At 41.3% G+C, this 13,656-nt stretch overlaps 1 protein-coding gene across 1 annotated transcript in view; it reads right to left on the bottom strand.

Annotated features, from left to right (window-relative positions):
- Positions 1 to 9,112, bottom strand: part of BNC1 (basonuclin zinc finger protein 1) — a 35,965-nt gene extending 26,853 nt beyond the window's left edge. Inside the window, exon 1 of the mRNA XM_034434643.3 lies at positions 8,530 to 9,112. Coding sequence (XP_034290534.2) covers positions 8,530 to 8,583 — 54 coding nt within the window. The 5' untranslated portion in view covers positions 8,584 to 9,112. The remainder of the gene's footprint in view (positions 1 to 8,529) is intronic.
- Positions 9,113 to 13,656: the final 4,544 nt, after the last annotated feature.

Raw genomic sequence — 13,656 nt, 5'->3', positions numbered from 1 at the left:
GCCACTTCTTTAGACCTTTCCTTTCCTTTCCTTTCCTTTCCTTTCCTTTCCTTTCCTTTCCTTTCCTTTTTCCCCTTCCCTTTCCGTTCCCATTTTTCTTTTTCCTTTTTCCTTTTTTGATATTTCACCTTATTAGTTTTCCTTATTCTTTCATTCAAACCTTGTACTGTTTTTAATTCTGTTCAAAAACTACATCAAAATTTTTAAAAATACTCAAAACTTAGTATTTCCCGTGAAGTTGAAATATAGACTTTACAAAGAAAATTCCAAATTTGAAATATAGAACAAATCCATGTATTCGGTTGAGAGTCCAGGAACAGTTTGTAATTAGAAATGAATTTTTCATATCAGGCTTGCTTTTAAAATTTGAAGCTACCCTGTTTCCCCAAAAATAAGACATCCCCTGATAATCAGCATACGCTAAAATAAGCCTCCCCCTGAAAATAAGCCCTCCTCAAAAATATTTAAATGCAGAACTGGAAATGAGGTAAGATGGCAAGAAGAGTTCCATCTTGCTCCACGCACCCCAAAATAATAAGACCCCCCAAAAATAAGGCCAAGCACTTATTTTGGGGTTCAAAAAAATATAAGACAGGGTCTTATTTTCGGGGAAACATGGTATTCTGAACGTCAAAGCAAACTCTCCCAACTTGTTTAACCATTCTTCTAAAGACTAAGGAATCAAACATGAAGTCAAACTTTCTTCTAGTAATACGTTCATATTTCCAAGAATAGGAATAGTTTTGTAGCCAAGCTTAGGTTTGGGGAAAATGGAAGAAATTTTCAAGGAGAAAAGTACTTCCTCTTAGTTTTCCTCAATTTTCTCTTAAATTTTTATGAACCTGTCCAGTTTTTCCCTGCAACTAATTTCCAATAGTCCCTATTTTTAAAAAGAACATTTTTATTTTTTTCTATTAGGCACATACCTCTGATCCCTGGTCAAAATTCACATATTCTAAACAGTTCTCCTATAGATACCATAGTTTAAACCTCAGCACAAATAGTCCTGAGCTATAAACTTTCTCAAAATATAAGACATTAAAAAAGTAGAAAATGAAAAAAAAAAAAAAACCAGCCCAATTCTATCTGGTTAAAGATTCCTGAGATCAAACAAGACAATTCTTAATAAGGGTTTTTACATACAACTACTACTTGAAGGGTTGTTCAAAGTAGAATTAGAAGTAATTTCAATTTCAAGGTCTTTGCTAAATATTTTGTGGCATACAGAATTATATATTTACAAGTAAGATTATTTGTTTAAGAAAAGTTTGAGGCCGGATGAATTAATTTGGAGGTAATAATACGGAACAGTAGAAAATGTAGATTTAGGAAACAAAAAAAAAAAAAAAAATAGAACGGAACAAATTATTCTTTGATCTATATCCACAAAATTCATTTCAGTTCAAGAGGAATTAGCAAATAAACTAAAGTGGACTAAACAAAATTTTTTGAAAGGGTGAATAAAACGGGAAAATGGTTGGCTTACCGGCTTAGAAAGGAGCAGGAACAACGGAGAATAGAAGGGCTGAAAGATGTAATTGGGAATTTCCATTGTACTAAGGAAGGCAAGAGAATGGTAGTTCAGGATTTTTTCACACAGCTTTATCAGAAAGGAGAGGAAAATATCTGTGAAATTCGGAAATATTTGGAAAAGACAGACTTGGCTAAAGTCTCGGAAACAGTGAAGGAAATTCTTAATGCGGAATTTACGATGGAGGAAGTAGAAACAGTTATGAAAGCACAGGCGAATGGCAAAACCCCGGGTAGGGATGGCCTTCCAGTTGAATTATACAAAATAGTGTTTGACGTGATAGGAAGACACATGACGGATTTATTCAATGTGGTTATGAAAGAGGCTCAGGTTCCAGTATCTTGGACTGAGGCTTATATTTCTATTATCCCAAAAGAAGGAACTGATCTATCTCTTATTAAGAACTATAGGCCAATATCATTACTAAACTCCGATTATAAGCAGTTGGACCATATTGATGGTGAAATGATAGCCATTATAATTTAGGGCCCAAAAATCCCACAATTTACTGACTTGTCAGGTGGACCTACAGGTTTCTTCTCAAAATGTTCCAAACCGATGATGCAGATTTGGATTTGGGAGCGGAGGAAAAATACCTTAATTCCAAATAGGCTGCCCATGCCAATTTATATTTCACTGGGATCTCCTTTGACCCTCATGGCTGCTCCAAGAATGGGAGAACCTCAATACACTAGAATCCTTTGAACCTTTCATCCCTAGTCCGATTTGGCCTTCATTGTGACAGCCAAAGGACAGCATGCTTGCACAAAAGGGTTTGAGATGGAAATATCTCAGCTGTCATTCTAAGACAGCTGTTACAGAAGATTGTGGGTACATCTGGAGGGACAAGGTATGAAGGACTAGTTAAATGAGCAAGAACAAGAGCTATCCGAACCATAGACGAGTTAAAAATAAGATGCTCTCCAAAGCACCTGAGGGTAGGACAAGAAGCAACGGTTGGAAACCAATCAAGGAGAGAAGCAACTTAGAACTAAGGAGAAATTTCTTGACGGTTAGAACAATTAATCAGTGGAACAACTTGCCCCCAGAAGTTGTGAATGCTCCAACACTGGAAGTTTTTAAGAAGATGTTGGATAACCATTTGTCCGAAGTGGTGTAGGGTTTCCTGCCTAAGCAGGGGGTTGGACTAGAAGACCTCCAAGGTCCCTTCCAACTCCAAGAAGAAAAAGGGAAAACTGCTGGGAATCTTGAAAATTTGCTCATCAAATATTAGCATCTGGGATAAGTATTGATGGATCACAGTCTTCTACATCACCATGAAACATTTTTGCATTTGAAATAAAATGACCATACCTGTAGATTGTCCAGATTTGAAACAAATGCATTCTCTGTTTCAAGCTTTTTATTTTTAAAATGGGCCAAATGTCTCCTATCCCAGCATCTCATAACAGATTGTTTCACCTGTGTGAGATTTACAGTGTGTGTTTCTTTAGACTGCAGTCTGTTAGATTAACTACCGTATTTCTCAAAATGCACCGAAGTAGCCGCTTTGAGGAAGTTTCAGAGTCAAGTGAAAAAATGCTCTTGGATGTTTTGGAGCTCCTCCCCTTGTTTTCTGAATTGAATTTGGGAACCTTCCTAAAAATGTACTTAGGATTTTTCAAGGCCCAACTCTGAATGTCTGTGGAGATTCATCCAGCAGGTCAATCGTTGTCCCAAAGGTGCATTTCCAAGAGACAACTTGAAGAGTTGTCTGAAGAAGCTGAAGAAGCTTCTTGGGATGAGAAGTGAAATGTCTTAAAAGAAAAACCAGAAAGTCCAGTCGTCTCTTCCAGATTGCCTCTTGAAAAAGCACCTTTGGGATGGCCAGCCTTGAAATGTTAGGAAAACTCCATTAGGTAAAGATTCCCCTCACACATATGTGCTAGTTGTTCCTGACTCTAGGGGGCAGTGCTCATCTCCATTTCAAAGCTGAAGAGCCAGCACCCTCCATGGTTATGTGGCTGGCATGACTAAACGCCAAAGGCGCACGGAACGCTGTTACCTTCCCACCAAAGGTGGTCCCTATTTTTCTACTTGCATCTTTTATGTGCTTTCGGTTGGCAGAAGCTCGGTTGACAAGTAATGGGAGCTCATCCCGTTACACGACACTAGGGATTCAAACCATTGAACTGCCGACCTTTCGATCGACAAGCTCAGCGTCTTAGCCACTGAGCCACCGCGTCCCTTACAAACCCCTAAAAGAAGATTCCCAAACTATTTCTAACATGACAAAGTGCAAATGCTTTCATGCTAGAGGTTTCCAACCAGGGAGCCCATCAGTTTAATACTTCAATTTTCCCAACCTTCAAATGTATAGAATTCGGAGAGATGCTCTGATTTAGAGACTTCTGAGAAGGCACAAACGTATCCACAGTCCAGTTAAGCTCAATGCTAACAGGAAAGAAAGCATTTCAGGGATCATTTGAGAAATCAGGGATCCTATCTGTCAAATGATAGGATGCTAAGGGGTAAAAAAAAAAGCTTTGGTCCGGTTGGGGTCATTTTTCTAATCCAATCCATTGTGACCGTAATAAAACCCGGAGTTTGTTGTTGAAATGAGCATCTACAAGATGCTTCCTTTAATCTGGCAACCTCCAGCCCACCAAAATGCCCACCATTTTGCAACTAGTTACACAGATTACACAGCCCACCAAAATGCAACTAGTTTTGGTCAGGATGGATAAAAATCAATGATTTTTTTAAAAAAATCAAAAAAAATCAGATTTTTTAAATTTAAATCGGATTTTTTTGATTTTTATCGAATTTATTTTAATAAAAAACTTTTGGGGTAAAAATCTATCATAAGATAGTTTTCTGTTTAAGATACATAAATAATTTAGTTTATTCAGCATGAAATGGAGCTTAGCTATGTAGCATGAGGCTGTATATTCTGCAACACCGGGACTATCGGTGAGTCAACAGTGGGTCAAAGGAGTAGCAGAGGTGACAGTTGCTCTTTAAAAATTATGATTTAAATCGAGTTGATTTAAATCAAGCCTTTTTACTAGTGATTTAAATCATGATTTAAATTGCGATTTAAATCAACTTGATTTAAATCAAATCCACCCTGGTTTTGGTCAATGCTTCTGTTAGTTGGGGGACCTCCATGCTGGCTAGAAAAAAAAGCATCTGGAAGTTACAGGTCAGGCAGGACGACCTTCATAAAGAGGAATTGAAATAAGGACTGGTTTGGATTATTTGTCGCTCACATAACACTATCCTAACTGTGAACAGAGTGTGCTAAGGGCCAGACTAAACTAATTGACTGAACTAATTGACTCTGGAGGTAGATGTGAAGTAATTGGTCATCTTCTCTTATTTATCTCCACTATCTAGCAACCTCGGTTGGAGTGCTCCTGAAGCTTGAAGAGCTCCTCAACCATCGTTGTTGACAGACATTTTTTCAGTCTGTCTCTCTTCTATGAACTTTTTTTTTTTGTCCCTGGCAGCCTAGAGGGGTCAGTCTGGGAGGAGGATGTGAAAAGAAATAGTAATTTTGAACGTTCTAAAGAGGATAGATCTTCTCTCTTTTTACCTGCAGGCTCAATTCACCCTAAAACGATGGCTTACTGTCAATCAGCAAGACACCTAACTGAAGGTAGCAAAGAAAGGTGACCTGCCTTTTAGCCGGGCTGGATTCAGGAATAAAGATTCAATTTTTTTTTTTTAATTTGATTTATATGCCGCCCTTCTCCGAAGACTCAGGGCGGCTTACAATGTGCTCAGCAATAGCCTTCATCCTTTTGTATATTTATACAAAGTCAGCTTATTGCCCCCACAAACTGGGTCCTCATTTCACCTACCTTAGAAAGGATGGAAGGCTGAGTCAACCTTGAGCCTTGGCGAGATTCGAACCCTGCAGTAATTGCAGGCAGCTGGTCTTAATAAGCTTAATAACAGGGTGCCTTAAACCCCTGTACTACCAAGGCTCTTGCACCAAACAGCATGTGGACACCATCCCATTGCAAGGGATGCTTTCTAAAACACCATCCAGTGGATGCCACCATTGCTTTTCAACAGCCAAGGAAGAACAAGGGTTTTCAGAAATTGCCCCAATCCTGAAAATCCATCTGAAGAAGATGGGAAGATGGATATCTCCCTGAAGGAAGACCTCCTGGAGAGAAGAGCTTCTGGAATAATAATAACAGTAACAGTCGGAAGGGACCTTGGAGGTCATCTAGTCCAACCCTCTGCTCATACAGGAGACCAATACTAGGGATTCGAACCGCCTGGGCAGACACCGGATCTCCTGTGTCACGATCCTAACAGTGGATAAAAACAGCGGGCAAACCGGCTGGAACCAAGACATCAAGACTTTCAGAAAAACCTATATATTCCACCTTTGAGCGGCAGCAATCTGTATTTTTAGGGAGGGGGGCCGCGGGGGAGAAGAGAGAGAACAAGGGCAACTCTTTTCCCACCCCCTCCACCTGAAACTTTCATCTTTTGAGAATTAAACATGATTCGCTGGCACTCTCTTCCAACTGTTGGAAGTGCACAGTGGCATCTCTGTAGCCACAAAAAGGGAGCGCACTCGATGCGAAGAACATGTTTCTACACTGCATTTGAGAAAGTTTGGCTCCGAGCTATGCACTGATTAATATCAGATCTCTTCCTTGACTCGCTCCTTGATCTTGTCACATCTGGCTGACAAATCCTTACAAGCTTTTCCAAAGCAGGGCAGCCCCGTCATGCTCGGGGAGTTGCTGGAAGGAAGTGACAAGACCAGCCGAGCGCTGATGTGCCATCGCTGAAACTAATGAAGTTGACTTTTGCTTCCAGGCTCCCGGAAAAGTTTTTTTTTTTAAATAAAAAAATAAAAAAATAAAATAAAGGCAACACAACACGCCTCAAGGTTTTGCAACAGGGCAACAGCTCACCAGAAGATAAGACAAATGATCCACCTCCCAAAATTCACGCTGCCAAGCTATTGCATGATCTTTTAAAAAAGCGGGGGGAAAGCTTTCTAAACTCCTTACGGGGATAACCTGAAACAAAACAGCAACCCAGTATGCACAATTAAAATGAAAAGAGAAAAGAAATAGCGGAATTGTGCAAAAGAAATTCTATCTTCCTCCTTTGGAGAGGGTTGTTTCTTTTCTTTGCATTTTCTTCTTCTTTTCCTCTCTCTCTCTCTCTCTCTTTGTAAAAGGTTTTAGAGCGTAATGTTGGATGCTTTTAAAGATATTTTGTTTTCATTTTCTCCCCCACTGTTGAAATATTCTTTATAACCGCTCTTATGCCCACATGGACTAATCTCACTCCCCCTTCCCTCCGCAATGTATTTTTAATATCTCAAAAACATAAGTTCCACCTTGGTTTACTTTTTTAGAAACATTTCCCCCCAATCCTCTACCTTCAGCACTTATCAAAACAGTGCAGACAAAAACATGCAGACACATGGTGCGCATGAATGTACATTATACATGCACCCACTCTAGTAAGAGCCTTGGTGGCGCAGCAGATTAAAGTACTGTTTAAAGTACTGTTAAGTAACACCAGCTGCCTGCAATTACTGCAAGTTCAAATCTCACCAGGCTCAAGGTTGATTCAGCCTTCCATCCTTTCGAGGTAGGTAAAATGAGGACCCGGATTGTGGGGGCAATAAGCTGATTTTGTATAAAAAAGAACACCGCTGGGGGGGGAGGGGGCAAAAGCCCTACTAAGCAGGTATATACAAAAGTATGAAGGCTATTGCTTAATGCATTATAAGCCTCCCTGAGTCTCTGGAGAAGGGTGGCATATAAATTGAACCAATAAATAAATAAATTTAAAAAGAGCCTTGATAGTACAGTGGTTTAGTGCACCCTGTTATTAACACAGCTGCCTGCAATTTCTGCTGGTTCGAATCTCTCCAAGGCTCAAGGTTGACTCAGCCTTCCATCCTTTCTAAGGTAGGTGAAATGAGGACCCAGATTGTGGGGGCAATAAGCTGACTTTGTATAAAATATACAAAAGAATGAAGGCTATTGCTTAGCGCATTGTAAGCTGCCCTGAGTCTCCGGAGAAGGGCGGCATATAAATCAAACAAACAAACAAACAAACAAACAAACAAATAAATAAATAAATAAATAAATAAATAAATATCATGAATAAACAGGGAACATGCTTGGGACCATAGATTTGTTTTTTTCTGAAGCATAGTAAATAAAACTTCTTTAAAAAACTATGTCTTAAACTTTTTTTAAAAAACTAGGTCAACAAAATAATATTAGGAATTCTATTTCTTTAAGAGGATAAAGGGCAGAATTCCCCATCTCATCCTCAAATTAATGTTGCCAAATCACTTTGGTCTGGTCTCCACATCACCACCACCACAACATCATCATCATCACACAACTGTATCATCACAACCGTCGTGTTATCTGCTTAGAGCACTTGGACTCGGGACACGTGGGAGACTCAAATCATGCATTTCGCATCTATTAAAATGCTCGTGCAAAACTTGGTCGGGAATTAAACGAGCTGCCAGCTCGTCGCAATTTACAGGTGGTTCTGCCTCTCCGGCAAAAAGGGACGGGGGGAAACTTTGAGCCAAACGGGGTTTTAATTCACCTGGAAGCAAAAAAACAAAAAAAACAAAAACCCGAAGATGTGCCTCTTTTTTTGGAACCCACGCGTGCAAAAAAATCAAAAATCAAAATCAATTTCTTGCCCATCAGTGCCCTTGAAATAAATCGGATCTCTCCCCCCCCCGCACCCAGCAAGACTGAGAAGGCTGCTACTTCCCGACAAGTTATTCTGCAAATAACCTGGTCCCCCCCCCCCAATTCAGTCAACCGTTGCAATGCAAAGGACAAGAAGCTGCCTGAAATCTTGCTAGTCCGGGACACTCGAGCTATTGCAAGGAAGGCGGAGAAGGGGAGCAAGGAGGAAGGAGAGAAGGGGAGAATCTCCAAGAGGGATGGGGAGAGCGTCCCCTCCGAATCCTTGCAGGGGTGGTTTAAAAAAAGGAAAAAAAAAAAACACACACACACACACAAAACTTTCCTTACCTCCGACATTCTTACACGGCATAGGTTGGAAAGAGCTATAGAAGTCTTTCCCATCCCTTCCGCTGCGAGTTGTAGAAAGAGTCACCAGGAAACATTCTTGTCTGTACAAGTAAAAGAGGCAGAGTCATCCTGAGCCTTTGGTCTCTCACCCTCGTCTGAAGCGCTGCACCTCCACGCCTGGGTAGGCTCAACGCAGGGGAGTGAAATCAGATCTCTCCCCCCCCCCCACGCCCACTCCTGGCTCTGCTTCGAGGGAGCCCACAGTCTGAAGTTGGGACTGCTCGCTCCCTCTCTCTTCTTCCTCTCTCTCTCTCTTCCCACTCACTTTCTCTTTCTCTCTCTCTCTCTCTCCCTTCCTCCCTCTCTTTTTTCTCTCCCTCCCTCTTCTCTTTCTTTCTCTCCCTTCCTCTCCTCTCTCTTTCTGTCTCACTTTTCCCCCTCTTCCTCTTCCCTCTCTAGCTCTCTTCTCTCTCCTTCCCTCCCTCTCTTTCTCTCTTCTCCCTCTTTCCCCCTTTCTCTTTCTCTTCCTTCCTTCCTCTAGCTCTTTTCCTTGTCTCTCTTCTCCCTCCCTCCTTCCCTCTTCTCCCTCACTTTCTCTTTCTCTCTCTCTCCCTTCCTCTCTCTCTTCTCTCCCGCCCGCCCTCCCTCTCTTTCTTTCTCTCCCTTCCTCTCTTCTTTCTCCCTTCCTCTCCTCTCTCTTTCTCTCTTTTTCCCCTCTTTCTCTTTCCTCTCTTTCTCTCTTCTCTCTCCTTCCTTCCCTCTCTTTCTCTCTTCTCTCTCTTTCCCCCTTTCTCTTTCTCTTCCTTCCTTCCTCTAGCTCTTTTCCTTGTCTCTCTTCTCCCTCCCTCCCCTCCCTCACTTTCTCTTTCTTGCTCTCCCTTCCTCTCTCTCTCTTTTCTCTCTCTCCCTCCCTCTTCCTTTCTCTCCTCTCTCTTTCTGTCTCTCTTCTCTCTCTTCCCCCTCTTCCTCTCTCTAGCTCTCTTCTCTCTCCCTCCCTTTCTCTCTTCTCTCTCTCTCTTTCTCTTCTCTCTCTTCCCCTCTTTCTTCCTTCCTTTCTTTTTCTTCCTTCCTTCCTCTCTCTCTCTTTCTCTTCTCTCTTTCCCCCTCCCTCTAGCTCCCCATCCCTTTCTCTCTTCCCCTCTTTCTTTCTTTCTTTCTTTCTTTCTTCCTTTCTTTCCTTTCTTTCTTTTTCTTTCTTTCTTCCTCTGTCTCTGTCTCTCTTTCTCTCCTCTCTCTTCCCCCTCTTTCTCTTTTTCCCTCCCTCTAGCTGCCTCCCTCCCTCCCTCCCTTTCTCTCTTCCCCTTTCTCTTTTTCTTTCTTTCTTCCTCTCTCTGTCTCTCTTTCTCTTCTCTCTTCCCCCTCTTTCTCTTTTTCCCTCCCTCTAGCTGCCTCCCTCCCTCCCTTTCTCTCTTCCCCTTTCTCTTTCTTTCTTTCTTTCTTTCTTTCCTTCTTTCTTCCTCTCTCTCTCTCTCTTTCTCTTCTCTCTCTTCCCCCTCTTTCTCTTTCTCCCTCCCTCCCTTTCTCTCTTCTCCTCTTTCTCTTTTCTCTCTCTCTGTCTCTTCTCTCCAGGATGCTCAGTTGCAGCCCCTGCAGTCAGAAGGCAGACCCCTCACAGCTGGCTAGGAAAAGGGCACGACACTCATCTTTCACACAGGTTGGATCAAAAGGAGACCTGAGCACCCCCGAGCTCCGAATGCTGCTGCTGCTGCTGCGTGTGGAGAGAGAAACCCCACCGCTCCTCCAGACCACGAAGCCATTCGGTCAATGAAGCTAACCTAAGGCCCAAGCTAACTCCCCCCCCCACTCTTTTGGGGCGAGGGGAGGGACTTTGCAAGAATCCATAGATCTCTCTTCAAAGTTCTGCAGGAGGATGAGGAGGAAGATGATGATAAAATGATGACGATGAAGAGAATTCTGGTTTTTTTTCTGAGCAAGAAGCACATCCAGCTAAGCCAAATGTATCGGTAAGGAAAAGTGAAATAAAATGGAGAATATCAATACTCAAATAGCTCACACACATCCTGCTTTATTGTTGTGGTTTTGTTTTAAAGTTCAGCAAGACGATTTAAAAGAAAAAAGGAGAGAAGGAATGCAAGGACGGCATCTGCACCAGAACTGACCCAGTTTGGGATGAAGGTTTACTGCACGCGTGTTAAATTATGTATCAATTAAAAGGAAAAAAATATACACGAGTACCGTGTTTCCCTGAAAATAAGAGCCTGTCTTATATTTTTTGGAACCCTGAAATAAGCGCTCGGCCTTATTGCCATGCACTCAAAAGCCCGATTGGGCTTATTATCAGGGGAGGTCTTATTTTGGGGAAAACAGGGTAGGTAAACTCAGCTATGGTGCCCTAGACACAAATCTATCACATACAGGGTTAAAAAAATGATTTGCCAATGAAAGAGAGAGACGCAGTTTCATTATCCCAAGTGAAACCTGGATCCACTTAAGAACCTCCATTTAGGCCTATGACCTGTGATGGTTTTTCTGCATGAAAAGCATCAATTCTGTTTTTGTGCCGTGAGACTCAAAATGTTTTGGAAATAGAAAGAGGGATTGGTCACTCAGTGATCAATCCCAGGCTTTGTGGTCTAATATCCCGGGTTCAAATCTGTAGCCTCTCTAAATAAGGATCGGAAAAAGAAGCATTTACCAGCTAAAGTAGTCTTTTTATGTTTGTCTTCGAAGTCACTCCTAGTGACTGCATGAAGTAGTCCCTGCAGTTTTCTTGGCAAGCTATTTCAGGATGTGGTTTGCCGTTGCCTTCTTCCTAGGACGGAGAGCGTGGCTGGCCCAAGATCACCCAGCTGTCTTTGTACCTAAGAGCTGTTGGTGGCGCAGTGGCTAGAATGCAGAATTGCAGGCTAACTCTGCCGACTGCCAGCAGTTCGATCAAGGTTGACTCAGCCTTGCATCCTTCCGAGGTCTGTAAAATGAGGACCCAGATTGTTGGGGGGGGGCAATATGCTGACTCTGTAAACCACTAAGAGAGGGCTGTAAATCACAGTGAAATGGTATATAAGTCTAGGTGCTATTGCTATACTTCCACCAGCTAAAGCAGGACTAGAACTCACAGTCTACCAGCTTCTAGCCTAGTACCTTAACCACTAGACCACACTATAGAGTACATTTATGATGTACACCCCCAGAGTCACTTGTTGAGATCGGCAACTATAGAAATCAGATCAGATCAGTTCAGTTCAAAGCAATAAATACATACATACATACTTACATACAGGCAGTGGTGAAATCCAAATTTTTTTACTACTGGTTCTGTGGGCTTGGTGGGCGTGGCTTGGTGGGCATGGCAGGGGAAGGATACTGCAAAATCCCCATTCCCTCCCCACTCCAGGGGAAGGATACTGCAAAATCCCCCTTCCCTCCCCACTCCTGGGGGAAGGATATTGCAAAATCTCCATTCCCACCTCCAGGGGAAAGATACTGCACCCCCTTCCCTCCCCACTCCTGGGGGAAGGATATTGCAAAATCTCCATTCCCACCCCACTCAGGGGCCAGCCAGAGTTGGTATTTGCTGGTTCTCAAAACGCTCAAAATTTCCACTACCGGTTCTCCAGAACCTAGTCAGAACCTGCTGGATTTCACCCCTGCATACTGGTTTTCTGAAAGAGTCTACTCTAGGCAGAGATATATGCACTACTGGCCCAATACAGAGATTCACAGTTTCCTAGGTTCCCAAGCCTGTTTAGCACAATTACTTTATTTTGTTAGACGTGCATCCCAATTTTCATGCCAGATTTCCAGACGATGTGCTTAGCACTCCAGCTTCTCATTCAGTCATCGTCAACCCTATGCTATGTTAGTTTGAAAGAGAGTGACCTACCAAAGCTATTTACTCATTTCCCATGGTTGGTCGTAAACAAGGATCTCCCTATTCTAGTCCAACATCTTTACCACTTCATCACAATGGGCACTAATAGTAAATCCAGCACCCGCATAGTTTAAGGTATGTAAAACAACACCAAAGCAGTCTACAAATAATTTTCAACGTATATCTATAGCACACTCATCTTTAACAACTGTGAATAGTTATAGAGATAATAAGACAGGGATGTTTCTACATTTATTTTAAGGTTATTGGGTGTATTGTTCTCCAAAAATGATCTTTTGTGTTTTTTCCCCTTTGGAAATGTAATTTAGCGCTATTCTCTAGCTTCAAGTAATACCTTTAGGTGTTCATCTAAAATTCTAGCTGAGTACAGGAAAATCTTCCACGGTATGTCTCACAGCATATTTTCACCCCGAGATAAAATTTTAAGTGATTCATGGAGAAGGTGGGGGGTTGGGGGAAATAAAATGCATCAGAAAATATCAGGAACTGCTTATCAATGTCTCAATAGGCCATCATTGCTTCTGAATATTTCTCTCTTTGCCCGTCCCGACTATTCACTTTGCAAAAGAAAAAAAAAAATCTATACCACACCCACTGGCGTCTGTTGGAGGAGGAGTAAACGGCAACGCAGTGATTGTGGCAATATGATCAAAGCCTTGCCCTTTGGGTGTGATGCAACTTTGATGTGTGTACAAATGAGGCCGGGCTTTGATGAGGCTGCCATTTTGCCTTTATTGACCCGCTCTGTGGATGCCAGTGATCCTATACCTACATTATATATACAGTAGTGTCTGCCCCTGAAATCAGTGAAGCTTCCCCACTGAGTTCGATAACATCTGGCATTTTCCGTAGAGGAAGAAATTCAACGTAATGTGGTTACCCGAATCCCATGATTTTAAAATTCTGACTATTTTATTTTATTTTATTATTTTATTATTTTATTTTATTATTTTATTTTATTTTATTTTATTTTATTTTATTTTATTATTTTATTTTATTTTATTTTATTTTATTTTATTTTATTTTATTTTATTTTATTTTATTTTATTATTTTATTTTATTTTATTTTATTTTATTTTATTTTATTTTATAGGCTTTTATAGGCTTTACAGGCTTCCTTAAATGCTGTCAATGAAGCCTAATATTGAGCAAATGTCATTCAGTTTTAATTGTCTTTATTTTATATACATTTTATATGAAATGTATGTGAAATAAATAGGCTTAAAACTAAATGACATTCACCGGGCCACATCAACTGCATTTAAGGAAGCTTG

The sequence above is a fragment of the Pantherophis guttatus genome, chromosome 13 (assembly GCF_059756535.1).
Source record: "Pantherophis guttatus breed Tessera chromosome 13, ASM5975653v1, whole genome shotgun sequence".
Lineage (NCBI taxonomy): Eukaryota > Metazoa > Chordata > Lepidosauria > Squamata > Colubridae > Pantherophis > Pantherophis guttatus.
Note: the sequence above shows the minus strand (reverse complement) of the source record. Positions and strands in the feature narration are given on the sequence as shown.